This window comes from Rhamphochromis longiceps, linkage group LG23 (assembly GCF_057381845.1).
Source record: "Rhamphochromis longiceps isolate RC_006_pf linkage group LG23, R_longiceps_female_GT1.1, whole genome shotgun sequence".
NCBI classification, from domain to species: domain Eukaryota; kingdom Metazoa; phylum Chordata; class Actinopteri; order Cichliformes; family Cichlidae; genus Rhamphochromis; species Rhamphochromis longiceps.
Window position 1 is genome coordinate 42,379,929 of NC_140578.1, and position 13,907 is coordinate 42,393,835.

Here is a 13,907-nt window from a genome sequence, read left to right on the forward strand (position 1 = left end):
TGAAAGCCAGCTCCAGATCATCAGTGCTGCACTTACACTACATGAATTGTTCTGGAATAAGATTTCATGTCTGTGGAAAAAGTTCCCAGTAATCAACATGAAAACTGAAATACCCAAACAAACCATGAAACGAGATCAGTTGCCACATATAGTTCAATCTGACCTCAACCAGTAAAACCGCAGCACACCAGAAAACTCCTCAACAGCAACGATGGTAACAGAATTATACTCTCCAGGAGAAATAAGTTGTTAAAACCTTGATTTTTTAAATGATATGAGTTCATACATGCAGTTTATATGCCCTGGTGCACAGTGTTAAAGTTAATTTAGATGCTGCTTCAAATAAGTGCCCCAAGAAGTTACCATTTCAGCTGACAGTGCTGAAACTTGCTTTTGGAAAGAGTCGGCATGATAATTATAAATGTAAAAAGTAAAATATAATGAATAATAAACTTTTTAACATTTTGGATTGACACTGATGGCATTTACACCTCTTGCCTGACCACCCCTTCTTTCCTGTGTACCTGATTAATTGATGATTGATTAAAGGCACAGGGAAGAAGTGTGAAAGTAATTCTTGACAATAAACACGACCATTGACACAACCACCATCCTGCTTCTTTTTTCACCCGTCTTTATCCAATTAAGCTGCGCTGGAGCCTTTCCCAGCTGTCATAGGACAGGAGACACTGGGTGTAATTTTTCACGATGTCTGAACATTGGCCGAACTGATCCTTTAATAATAATATCAACAATAACAGCAACAGCGTCGCAGTTCACACGAGCCGCCGACAGATGTCAGTGCAGGATTAGTGACAGCCTGCGCTTCTCGAGAGTGACGTAATCCAGTGAAGCCTAAATGAAATCCAAAGGCATCTCCCTCCCCCCTTGGGCTTAAAGTTGTAAAAGCAAGAGAGTAAATTTTTTATGCTTCAGCCTATATATACCTAACAGGAAAAACAGCTGTTTCAGAACAACAGTAATAAAATTTATAAAATACTAAAAATAGACGTTAAAACCCGGAATGAGGAGGAAGAACTGTATTACAGCTTGGACTGATGGAAAGATAGAAGAGAAAAGTCACACAAGCCACTCACAGCTGCATTAAAGGGTAAACCAATCGGACCTGAGCGCGTGCTACTGGGGTGAGCATCTGGCGCGCGTCTCCGTCACTCTCCTCATCTCGAGCGCTCGCGCCCGCGGTGCTGGAGGATGCGTTGCCGCGGAACGGTCTCGCGCTCCGCCGCTCCAGCTCTCCGTCCTCCGTCACAGAAACCGACAGAATAACCGCACAAGCCGCAACCACGGGACGATGTGAGGCGCAGCGGAGGCCACTTCCATTTTATCTGACTTCGCGGCGTCGCGTGTGGGTTTGTTCCCGGTGAAAATGGCGACGGGGGCAGGCTGGCAGCCTCCGTACAACACCTCGACTAGCAGCACCAAATATCCCCCCTGCACAACCTCCAGCATGCTCTACGACGGGAGCCTAACGCTGGAATACACTCAAGACCTGCATTTGAAGATGAGCAAGAAGATAGCACAGCTGACCAAGGTGCGTGGACGTGAGTGAGTGAAGCTCCGTGGAGTGGTTCAGTCATTTAGAGCATGTAAATGAAGTATAACTGTGTAATAACTGTGCTGGTGCTGCATGCCATTTGTAAACATTGCGCTCATTTTTCCTGTATTTTTCATTGACTTTGGTGTGTTGGCATTTTGAAGCAGGTGCTCTGCACGCCTGCAGGGTTCAGAGGTCACCATTAAATACCCAGGCTGGGTAGTTGATAATCAGTGGCTGTGATTGCTGTGCAGTACTTACACACTTCCCCGTGCATGCCGGTAGTATACCTTACTCTGTGGCCAGGCTGTTTTTCCTATGGGTGTTGATAGCTAAGAGCTTTCCAAATGCCCAGAGGAATGTGTTAATGTGCATCCAGCCTCTCCCCACCACAGTTTAACTGTTTTCTGCCACCACTGGGCTGCCTCTGGTACCCAAGGACTGAGAGAAGTTATGTAATCTCGGAAGGATGCAGAGGTTTTTGCTTTCTTTGTAGTCCACCTGACACCAGGGTAGGATTCAGGGATACTATGCCCTGCAGTTGTAGGAGATTTAAAGTTGCAGCTACATTTTTAGAGCATTTAGGTTTTTGTCAGAGTGGAGCTGAGGATGTAATGTAAACAAAGCTGTTTATGCAGATCAAGGAGAGACAAAAGCAGGAGTAGATGACAGAAGATTTTACATAATACTCGCGGGGAATTAGACACTCTGTAGGGTTGGATAAGCTGTGCAGATATCCACAGTATATCGGGCAGATTGGAAATGTGGACATCCAGGATTAAAATTCAGTGTTTCAGTGGTTGATTAAAATGTATTTGGCGAGAGAGCAGCGGCAGCATTAAGGTCCACATTTTGTCAGCAATCCAACTGCGTGTTTGAACCCGGGGACTTTTTCTCTGTTTATTCTTCACCATGTTTCCCCCTCATGTTTGGTGTTTGTTTATGCGGTTTCAGGTTGTTTCCTGCTCCTCACCCCACTTTAAAAAAAACAAACAGCCACAAGCCACAATCATTGATCCAAATGAAAATGAAAATGAAAGATTCACCTCGCCGGCTGAATTACGAAGAAGATTTAGGACCTGCAATCAATCCCAAACTGGCTGAGGGATGTTTTACTTCACAACTCTAACTTGCAGATTGGATCTTTAAATACTTTGCCTAGTTTTTTGGAAAACAGCAGCTTGGCAAAATCTGTCATCTGCATGCCTCTCAGGCTTTTAAAGTATTTTGTGTAATCGATGTAAAATGTTTGCAGCCAAGCCAGCGGTGGTTTAACTTTTTCAGCAACTTCCAAATGAGCCTATTTTTGAAAAAAAAAAAAAGATTGTGTTGATGGAGTTCCTTAGATCTAATAGCTACACAAATTGGGAAGCAATGCTGCATAATTAGATTGGAGTATGTGTAAAGCGGCATGTTGTGTGAGCAGGATCTGAAGCCGGAACAGTTTGTTGTATTAATAGATTTAACCAGCATAGCTGGTTAAACACTTTCAAGAAGATATGGTGAAAGAGATACTCGGCATTTTCTCCAGCGCAGCATCTGCCATGTAGAAAAACAAGCAAACATAAAAATAATAGTGAGCCGCAGCTTCAGTGCCAGTCAGATTTGTCCTAAGGAGATCTCAGAAATCCCTCTGTGTTTAACTTGGATTTTAACACAGATTTAGAGCTTGTTTTGTTGCATCGTCCGTCCTCCCTTAAAGCAAATAGCACCTTCCTCTGCTGTGAATCCATGTGTCTTTCGTTTTTAAAAATTGAAAGCGTCATGGCAGATTTATGCGTCTCTATTTTGTTTGTGTGAGTGCGTAAGTGTGTGTTTATCTGCAGGCTACCGGTATCTGTGGCACATGTGTTACTCTTCTTTGGAAACATTTTAATTTCAGATGAGTGAGTCAGACATTCCCAGCATTTCTATTCATGTGTTGTTCGTCCACGTAGTAAATCCGAGCTCTCAGCAGTGCTGTTGTGTGTATTTCGGTCATTCTGCCTCTGCCCACAGGACTGCCCACGTCTTTGCAATTGTGCTTCTTTGTTAAATTCACAGGTGCTGCATTGCCTTACCTTTTCATGAGGGTCATGCAGCAGCAGTGTTAGACGAGGAAAGTGGGCCATTTTCAGGCTGCAGCATATTTCTCAAAAAGATCGAACACCCGGTACCATCAGCAAAGAGATCAATGAAATGAAATTAAAATGATACCAAATTACCAAAAATTCATCATCAATCATCCACTGTATAATCCAGGATGAGGTTGTGTTACAGTAGATATGCTGCTGTGCTCTGATTCAGTGCAGTGCTCTGACATGCTTGATTTTTGCCCTAACATTACATCATCTTCACTGAAGAGACGATACAGTGACACGCAGAGCACTAAACTTACTTTCAAGAGCTTACAGCAACAGCTTTGAATAGCTGTATTAAACCAGTCTAATCCTATTGTGAACCTCAAGGTGGAACTGTTTTTATCAGCGAGAATGAGAAATGTCACTTTTACCTGACATTTAAGATGTTAAATCCAGCCTCATAATCAGAGTTGTTGATGCAGTGAACACAAAATTTGCTTTGACCCTAAAAGTCTAAAGGTGATTTAAAAAATCATCACCAAATTAGTGGAAAGTATTGATCATCTTGATGTGAGCAGCATCGCTAACAGCTCACGTTTCAGTGCAAAATCATTTCAGCTGTGTCCTCAGTGCTTAAACATCTGGCCGTGCATATAACCTATTATAAAAGGATTTTTCTGGGAGTACAGCGTTGATTAAATTGAAGGCTGCACTACAATGTCATATGTTACATTAGTTTTATTCTTTAACACTCCAATCTGTTTTAAACATAAGAATTTATTGTAAAGACTCTGTTTGAAACACCTGCTCTACATTCATTTGCTTTCTACTGCTTATCTGGAACCTGGTGGAGAAGGAGATGCCAACATCTCTCTCTCACCAGCTGCCGCCTCCAGCTCTTCTGGGGGAATACTCCCAAGTCATCCAAGAAACATAATCTCCAGCAAGTCCTGGGTCTGCCCGAGGGTTTCCTCCTGATATTTCCAAAACACCTCTCCTGTCCCCGCTTGTCTATTTCTCCCCTATCCATCCGAAACTAATGCTTCATCCCAAAATACAGACACATTTTCAGTTACACTGTAGCCTAGAGAGACTGACAAAACCCACAAATGAGGGATATCGTGATGGTTGGGCCTTAAGAGTCATAAAATGTGGTCAACAGACACACCTGATCTCTTCTGTTTGTATTAATATATGAATTACATATATGCCTTTTGAAGTGTGAAAAAACCTTTACATATTAGGAACCAAAGGTACACAGAGGCAACAGAATTGAAAGTTTGTCCAGTGGAAAAAACATTAAACCTAACTTTACGTTCTGGCAGTCCAATTTACAACAGCTATTGGATTTCAGCTGTTGCAAAGGTAATTTATGCTTCAAAATAAATTATTTGTTGTGTTTAAAATGCCATAGAGCAGCGGTCTCCAAGCTTTTTTGCGCCACGGACCGGTTTATGCCCGACAATATTTTCACGGACCGGCCTTTAACGTGTCGCGGATAAATACAACAGAATAAAACTAGCAGAAGAGAAGATTTATTCATAACAAACATGAAAAGACCCAGGAAAACCGAGTTAACGATAAAAACGATAACAAAATAACGCTGAAAACCGATAAAACCTCTGAAAACCATACATTTCACACTTGAACCTCAACTCTCGCGGCCCGGTACCAAACGACTCACGGACCGGTACCGGTCCGAGGCCCGGGGGTTGGGGACCGCTGCCATAGAGGAATCGGTAAATGACCGAAGGCTGGCTGATAAGACTGCTGGTTGATGTTTATGCCTGGCAGACACTAATGATTCATAACTCTGAAGCTTAGACATTAGTTTGATTGAGTGACCACTTATTAGAAATCCATAATTGCCCGTCTGGGTTTGGCTAATATGCTTTGCAATAACTCTTGCAAACGTAAGTCCGTATTGAAAGATTTATCTAGCCTGAGTTTACAAAAACTAGCTGACAGCAGTGAAAGTGTCAGAATTGAGGACTAATTAGCTAATTAGAGTTTGAATTGATCTGCACATTTGGCTGAAACTCTCAAAACTCTTATCGTCCACCAGGACACTAGCAAACCATCCAGGGTTAGGATTAGGTTTGGGTTTTGTTTTAGCCACATGCTAAATAGGTACGTGTTCAGAAACGTCACGTAATTGCTTTTTAGTCTCATTAAGTCCTCCCAGAATACTCCACCCGACTGTATCCTCAGTTGACGTCAATGATGTCCCACTTGCACTATACATCACATTATTAGAGCGCTGCTTTGCCATAATCCCTCTGAGGCAGTCCAAAAGTCTTTTTCCATGGCCTCACCGAACTCCTCCCACAGCTGACTGGGACCACAGTAGCGGTGATTAGGATGCTCTACAGGTCTGTCATGGAGAAGCGAGAGCTGAATATGAAGCACAGTAGGGCTGGGCGATATGGCCTAAAATCCATATCGCGGTATAATTGGAAGCATGTGCGGTAACGATATATATCGCGATATATTCTTTTCTTTTGTATAACGTATTTCCCACACTATAAGGCACACTTAAAATCCTTTAATTTTCTCAAAAATCAAGAGTGTGCCTTATGTATGAATTCTGGTTATGACCTCGAATCGATTTTGGCGTGCAGAAATCTGTTAAAAAATGTTTTAGTACAACTTTGGTAAGCCGCACTGCTTGATGGATTGTCAGAGCAACTACTGCCGTGGTGAGGAGCTTCGCGGAGTAATCTGGGTCCAAAACTCCGTCACTTCAGGTCCCAAAGTCAAACAAAGACTGAGAGTTAAAAACGGTCTAAATTCTTTCGTCTTTAATAAAATCATCAGCATTGCTGCTTTACCAGGTGTAACAATTAAGTTTAACATCCATGCATCCATGAAAACAGAATTTATTAAATTTAATTTAACAGTTAGAAGTCGCTAGTTTCAACCTAAACATTTCATAGCATGTTCTGACTGAGAGATTTTTGAAACTAATTAAAACGTACAGCTCTGCTACCACTTCCAACATAAATGAAGACAGAAAACTAAACAGCAGTGGCGTTTGAGGGGTTACTGAAGTTGGACTAGCTGGTATATAATGTTGTGCTACGTGATTGCTAGCGACACAGCTATGTTAGCATAACATTAGCACAGTGAAGCTGGAGGATGAAAGCTAAATTTTTTCCCACTCGATAAAAGTTAACGTGAGGGATTCTGGTGGTCAGGGACAAATGCAATTGCATAGCAGGATGCTATACACGGGGCAAACTTCAGTCAGGAGAACAACTAAGATTATTCATCCACAATACAAGATTAGTTGTTAATATACTGCAACAACATGGGAATCGAACAGCTGCGAGAGAATTCAACATTAATGAATCAATGTTACGGAAGTGGAGGAAGCGCAGTTTTTGGCTTTTCCCATATTTCAAAAGTGCTTCATCTCTTTGCTATATAATTATTATGCTATATAATAATATAATGGTTTTAGCCGCTGCGATGCTTTCAACCAAAACAGGCGCAGCTTGATGACATCATCAACATTCACTATCACGATAGAGCGGTATAGTCAAAATCTCTATCGTTTCTATCGTATATCGTTTATATCGCCCACCCCTAAAGCATAGCTGTCCATTTTTCAGTTGGTCTTCGATTGATCTACGACCCCACCCTCCAAAGCTATTCATGTGTTGTTATTCCATGTATTAAATCCCATTTCAGGCACTATCTAAAGCTCTGGTCATAATCTAATCTAAGAATTAGATTATGGATACAAGCGGCTGGAATGAGCTTTCTCAGCTCCACTCTCTCTGAGGATGGCTGGCTTCTCCCTTAGTGAGAGGATGAAGAGTACAGTCATTTGAGGGAGACTCAGAGTAGTGCCGCTGCTCTTCCACATTCAGAGGAGCTAGTTTGGGTGGTTTGGGCATCCGCCTCCTGGGTGAGGTATTCCAAGTAAGAGGAGGCACCGTGGTCGACCCAGGACACACTGGAGAGATTACAGTCCTTGGCTGGCCCAGGAAGCCTTGATGTTCCCCCAGATAAGCTGGAGGAGGAGGCTAAAGAGGGAGGGATCTCTGCTTAGCCTGCTGCCCCCTGCAACCCCGCCCTGGATAAGAAAGAGAAAATGGATGGATGGATGGAGTGCATTCAAAATGTAAAAGATACCTGGATCAGTCCACAGACAGCAGGATCAGTCGAGGCTTACTTTTAGGTTGTAACATGCTGTTATGGCTGTCACAGAAACATTTTTCTGTCAAAGACACAGTGTGCCTTTGTTCTTGCTTTCTGTTTCTGAGGTTGTGATGTAGCCTAGTGATGCTCAGGGAGGAAAAGTGTGCGTGAGCTGAGTGTCCTTGGAGCGCCTGAGCTTCGAAATGAAAACTGAAGGAACAGATGCGAAGTGTCTTTAAACCAGGAAAAAGTAAATGCGCAGTGCTCGTCGGCTAATTGGTAACAGAGCCTGTGTTGCCACTTCATGGCGCGTCTGGTGAAGGAAAACATTGGACTAAAAGCTCAAATGTCGAGGTATCCCATTAAGACTACAGCGCATCTGAGAGCCAGGCTTTCATTAATCCTTTAATTAGTGCATATGATGGTAATCCTCTGAAAATGACAAGAGCAGAGCAACAGAGTTTTGTCAAAGCCAAATGCTGCAGTTGTTCCTCTCCAGGCTTTAGTGACCTTTCTACCGCGGTTTGATCAATAGTGATCGACTTCAGCCTCAGAGAGATCCCTCCTGGGTGCCCCCACTGTCATTTTTAGCATCATCCCTTATCCATCCTGCACACAGAAGCTCTACATTTGAGGCCTCGGTGATAGAGGACTCCGACTGTAAATCCTGTGCATTACTGTTCGGAGGAGAATTTGCTGTTAAACAGTCTGTAATGATAGATGTGGTTCAGTTTGATTGATTTAACGCGTGCTGCGTGGATTTCAGCTGATCGACTTTAATGATACTCTTCTATGATGCTTTAATAGGTGTAAATTTTATACCACTCCGAGAGGAGTAAAAGGACGCAGCAGGAAATAGAGCTGGGCGATAGAACGATAACGATATATATCGCGATATAACTTTTACTCGATAGAGAAATTAAGCTATCGCGATAGACCTCGCCGCTCTTGTCCTCTTAAAAAAAAAAAAAAAAAAAAAAAGGTCAGCCAATCCAAATTAAGTAGCGCAGAGCCGAACCAATCACAGCCGCAGCGTCACGTCGCGTGACTTGTTACGTACAGCACAAGTGCCAAGCCGCACGTGTGTTTGTTTGGGAAGCAGCCAGCGGGTAATGGAGCCAGCGCGTAATGGAGGAAATGAGTGTGCCGACTAGAAAAATCAACCGAGCGTGACCGAAGAGAAAACAGATGACGGTTCCAATGCCGGAGAGATTGTCGAACGGAAGAGCCATAGAAGTTCCGTAGTGTGAAGGTATTTCGGCTATTTCAAGTCTGACAAAAAACAGAGTAGCGTGCACTGTAAATTGTGCCGAAAGCAAGTCTGGAAATACAATAAACTGGTGCATGCGTCACACTGTGCGCCACGTTATTGTTTCGGTGAAATGACTTTCTACAATACTGTTACTGTTAATTCTACTCTCTGCAGTGTTTAAATGCTTACATATACACACAGTTACTGTCCGTCCACACATACGACTCGGTTCTGCTTCTATGCCCCAGCTTTGTTTACTTTTTCCCACCGAGGCTTCTAGACTTCTGATTGGCCAACATTTCTGCACGGTTAGGAATCTAGCGCCACCTGCTGCTTTGGCATGTTCATAGCAGCGTTTTCCTTCATTTCTGCCTTTATGTGTGGACGGGATTATTTTTTAAAACGAAAAAGGAAAATCTCCGTTTTCAAAAATACCCGTGTACGTGTGGACGTAGCCTCAGTCTCTGACTGGAAGCGCTAATTCGTCATTCGGCTTTTGTCAGACTAAAGTAACTGTTAAAACTGTTTGAAAAGCTCAGCTATACAACAAGGAGAGATTGAGAATTTCCTTTTAGTTCTCAGTTTATTTGATATTGACAAAAGTTAGTCAGTTTTGTCTGTTCTTCTGTAAAACAAACTAAGATTTATTTTTAGAATTTCTATTTTGTTTCTAAGTGGAATTGACAATTTAGTCTGTTTCGTTTGTTCTATTTTGAAACTTAAACGCTTTAGCGGCTGCCTTTTGTGTAGTTTGCAATATTTGCCTTTATTTATCTGAAAAAGTCTCATGTTCCTTAAGTACATCTACCCTGTTGAACTTATTATGGGAAATAAATATTTAAATATAAACAAGCTGCTGATTATTTCACATTTTACTTGTGAGCAACGGAACATTTAAATCTTACAAATATAGTTATTTGGCTTATATCGTGATAGATATCGTTATCGCCTGAAATGAAAAAAACATATCGTGATATGAAAAAATCTCATATCGCCCAGCTCTAGCAGGAAACTTTTTTAATCTATTCACACCTAACTCAAAATTATTTTAAGATAATACTCTGAAATTTTGGCTTGCAGAGGGCAAAAAGTGGTGTTAACAAGCTTCTGTAGTTCCCTTTTCCTGTCCAGCTAGTCGATCAGCTTGAGCCTGGATGATTGAAAGTGAGACTTTGGTCAACAACGTCTAGAACAGGGCTGCCCAATCCCAGTCCTCGAGAGCTACTATCCTGCAGCTTTTAGATGCATCCCTACTCCAACACAGCTGAATCAAATGTACCTCTTCAGCATTCCATCATGTTTGGCAAAGGCCTGATAACAAGCCATTCATTTGATTCGGGTGTGTGGGAACAAGGATGCATCTAAAAGCTGCAGGACGGTAGCTCTCGAGGACCGGGATTGGGCACCCCTGGTCTAGAAGAAGTAAAGATCATAGAAGGCTTCTGTAGGTGAACCCCCTTGAAGATTAATTAATGGTTTGCTTCCAAGGCTCTACTTTTGGAAGCACTACCAAGGTGTTGCTCTCCATCACACTCCCAGGTTTCCTCGGGTTCACAGACAACCTGCGGTGGAGGCTGCAGAGCCATTAACAGGGGTTAGGTGTTGCCTTTGAAAGATGAGCTTTTTCACTGTGTTATGAATAATTATGTTAAAATATCAAGGCTAAACTAGAACTAGCATGGTAGGTCATGTTCTTCTCTGCATCTCATGTGCTTTTTGCAGTTTAGTCCACCTGTTGGGTTAATGGGAGATAAATACACTGTGTATCTATCTAGCTGTTCTTGAAGCACACTGTAGTTTTTTATTCCTAATGCCAGTAGAGTGAGATGAGCAACAGTAAAAGTGGTACAAAAAGGTGTTTCATGATGTTTTTGTGTGTTTTTTTTCCAGCACTGAATAACTGTGTGTAGCTGCAGGCTGTTGTATTGCCTTTAGGCTTGTTTTGATTGGAGCTTCGGGACAGAAAATGTTCCTGTGAGACCTCCAGCAGAGAAGAAAAGAAGAAACTATTGGCTGTCGTTCTCTTCCTTTTGTTGTCAAACTTGTCATATTCAGCAGTGGACGTGTGCATGCTCTGCTTCACTTTCATGCATTTCTCTTTGGGAACCTGTTAGGTAAAAATAACACGGAACAAGTGCCGGTGCATGAACTCCACAACCCCCTCCTAATGGCTACATTAAACATATACAGATAAATAGATAGTTGTTATGTATTCAGCTGTGTGTGTTGCTTAAAATCACACAGTCGTGCTACATTTATCATGGCTGGAAGTTCCTCATTTTCTGCTGCTGCAAACATTAATCAGCTTGTTATGGCGTGTCAGGTTGCATCTGTGTGGTAGACAGATGCCAGTGAAGTCTGTTTATTCTGTAGTGCTCTGAGAGTGACACATATCACACCGTGTTTGCTTTTTTCACCCTAAAATCTGAGCCAAGCAAGTTTTACAGTCTGCTTCTATGCAACCACGCACAACATGTTTATCACCTTTGTAAATCTGAACTGCTGCAGATTTGTTTAATGTGGAAAAATTCAGAACAGCTACAGTAAAAATCTTAGGTCTTTTTAAAGCGTAAGAGCAGGCAGTCAAATAGTTTCACGTCATATCAACTATTAGAGCCTTACTGATATATCGGCAGCATTAATATATCAGTATCAACACATATATTGTAAAAAAGCAAATAATAGAAGGAAGAACCACCATGTAATCATGTTATGTGTTGATGTTGATGATGTAGTTTGTCCACCAGAGGACACTTAGATTACACTTAAAATGTCACGAGTAATCCACGACTTGTTGTAACACAACAGTTACATTTTTTTTAACCCGCATTGTCGTATTATATTTAGAGATGGACCGATCCGATATTACGTATCGGTATCGGTCCGATACTGACCTAAATTACTGGATCGGATATCGGAGAAAAATAAAAAATGTAATCCGATCCATTAAATATCACGAAAGCACCTCACAAAACTTGCAACACCCCGTAACTCACCTCAGAACTTTAGCACGTCGAATGTTTGTAAAGCATTCCTGCGTTAAGCTTAACAAGCCACTGCCTCTTCTTGCTGCTACTTCAATCATGAAACTGCTTAACGATCAGCTGATCGGCTTTTCTGTCGCGAGTCCGTCTCTCTTGTTTGCTTTTGGCCCACTTTGTACCAGAAAGAGGAAACCAGCGGCTGAACAACAGCAGCACGTTTAAGCTTGATCAGCTGTTGTTAGAATGTATTTAATATTACTTTCTACTCGAGGATCTTTTTCTACGTAGCTGACGCTGGTAACTGTGCAGGGGCGGATCTAGCAAAGTTTAGCCAGGGGGGCCGATAGGGCATTAACAGGGAAAAGGGGGCACAAAGACATACTTTTCTTTCTTATTCTCATTTAAAATGTCTAGCTTTTAATAAATAATTATCTGACACCCAAAGTTTTAATTTGATGTAAAATGAATAGAAGTCAATTACTGCATATAGTAACTATTAAGTCTAATATATATACCCTAGTAAGCTATAGTACTTTTTCCTTTGGGAAGGTACCATCTGTGCAGTCTGCAGTTCTGTTGAAGAAAGATGTTGAATCTATTTAATATTTCTTGAGAAATAATTGATTTCTGTGCATTTTTTTTCACACTGCATCAAATTAAGGTTGATTACGTCGATTAAGCATCATGAGGTGGAGCGTGAGGGGTGGTTCCCTATTTTTTATTTTTTTATTTTTGTTGTTGCTGGGAGTTGGAATCCTATTAGTTAGGTTGCTTAATATTTACGCTAAGTACTCTTTAAAATACCAGAATAGGGAGGATGGTGTAGGTTTAAGTTTATTAGATTGATCAGTATTGCTGAACTATGAAATATTTTTTTTTGCATACAGGTATAACAGAATAGCTTTAGTGTAGTTGTTGTTTTAAACTTGAGTATGAACTTATACAAAATGCAGCAAGATATTTAAAAAACAGTTTTGTTGAGTTAAAAACACTATATCGGATTCATATCGGTATCGGTAGATATCCAAATTTATGATATCGGTATCGGACATAAAAAAGTGGTATCGTGCCATCTCGAATTATATTAGCAAGGATTTGTCAGATTTTTTAAATTGCCAAATATTGGCTTTGGTCTTGAAAATCCTGTATTGGTCCCGCTCCATGATCGATATCAGATTTAGATACTACTATAGAATAAAGGGCAAAAGTTTAGGTTGGGCAGTTTTACATATTTTTTAATCCACTCTCACATTTAGAAACGCTTGTGTAAATTGAAGCTTTCTTTTAATTCTGGCTGGATGTCTCAAAGATGTTGCACTGAATAAATACATCCTATAATCGCAGAAAATGCTACAAAGCTCATCACAGACTGTCTTCTTATTGGTAATGTTCGCTGGCTAACCTCAAAACCAAAATAATTTTTTATCAGTGTTTCCCAGTGTACTATGTGACCAATAAATTAATGGCCGATATGTGCAGCTGCCTCTTCAGTAAGATTCTTGTCTTGTAGATGAGCTCTAACTCCACTTTCATGGACAGCAGGTAAGTGCAGTAGTCGTTGCTCTGTTCTGCAGCCTCACTGAGCTCAACATAGCAGCTTGTTAACAACCTCTCCACCTCAAATCAAATCAAATCACTTTTATTGTCACATCACATGTGCAGGTACACTGGTACAGTACATGCGAGTGAAATTCTTGTGTGCGAGCTTCACAAGCAACAGAGTTGTGCAAAAAAATAAATAAAGTAAAAGTAAACACAGAAAACAGCTGTTGCTTGGGGGAGCTCGTGACGAGGCTGCCATACTCGGCGCCATCTTATCCGTAACCATCCATCCAGCCACCTGTCACAGGCTCTTTTTACACCTAATTTATACTAAGGTGTAGTCTACACAAGTAGCAGCCACCGTTGCC

The 13,907-nt window shown here is 41.4% G+C and overlaps 1 protein-coding gene across 2 annotated transcripts in view; it reads left to right on the top strand.

The window, feature by feature from the left end:
* Positions 1-1,132: 1,132 nt before the first annotated feature.
* Positions 1,133-13,907, top strand: part of LOC146642693 (protein FAM184A-like) — an 81,820-nt gene continuing 69,045 nt past the window's right edge. For both annotated transcript variants that reach the window (XM_085398892.1, XM_085398893.1), the window contains exon 1: positions 1,133-1,552. In XM_085398892.1, the coding sequence (XP_085255018.1) occupies positions 1,388-1,552 (165 nt within the window). In that variant the 5' untranslated portion in view covers positions 1,133-1,387. The remainder of the gene's footprint in view (positions 1,553-13,907) is intronic.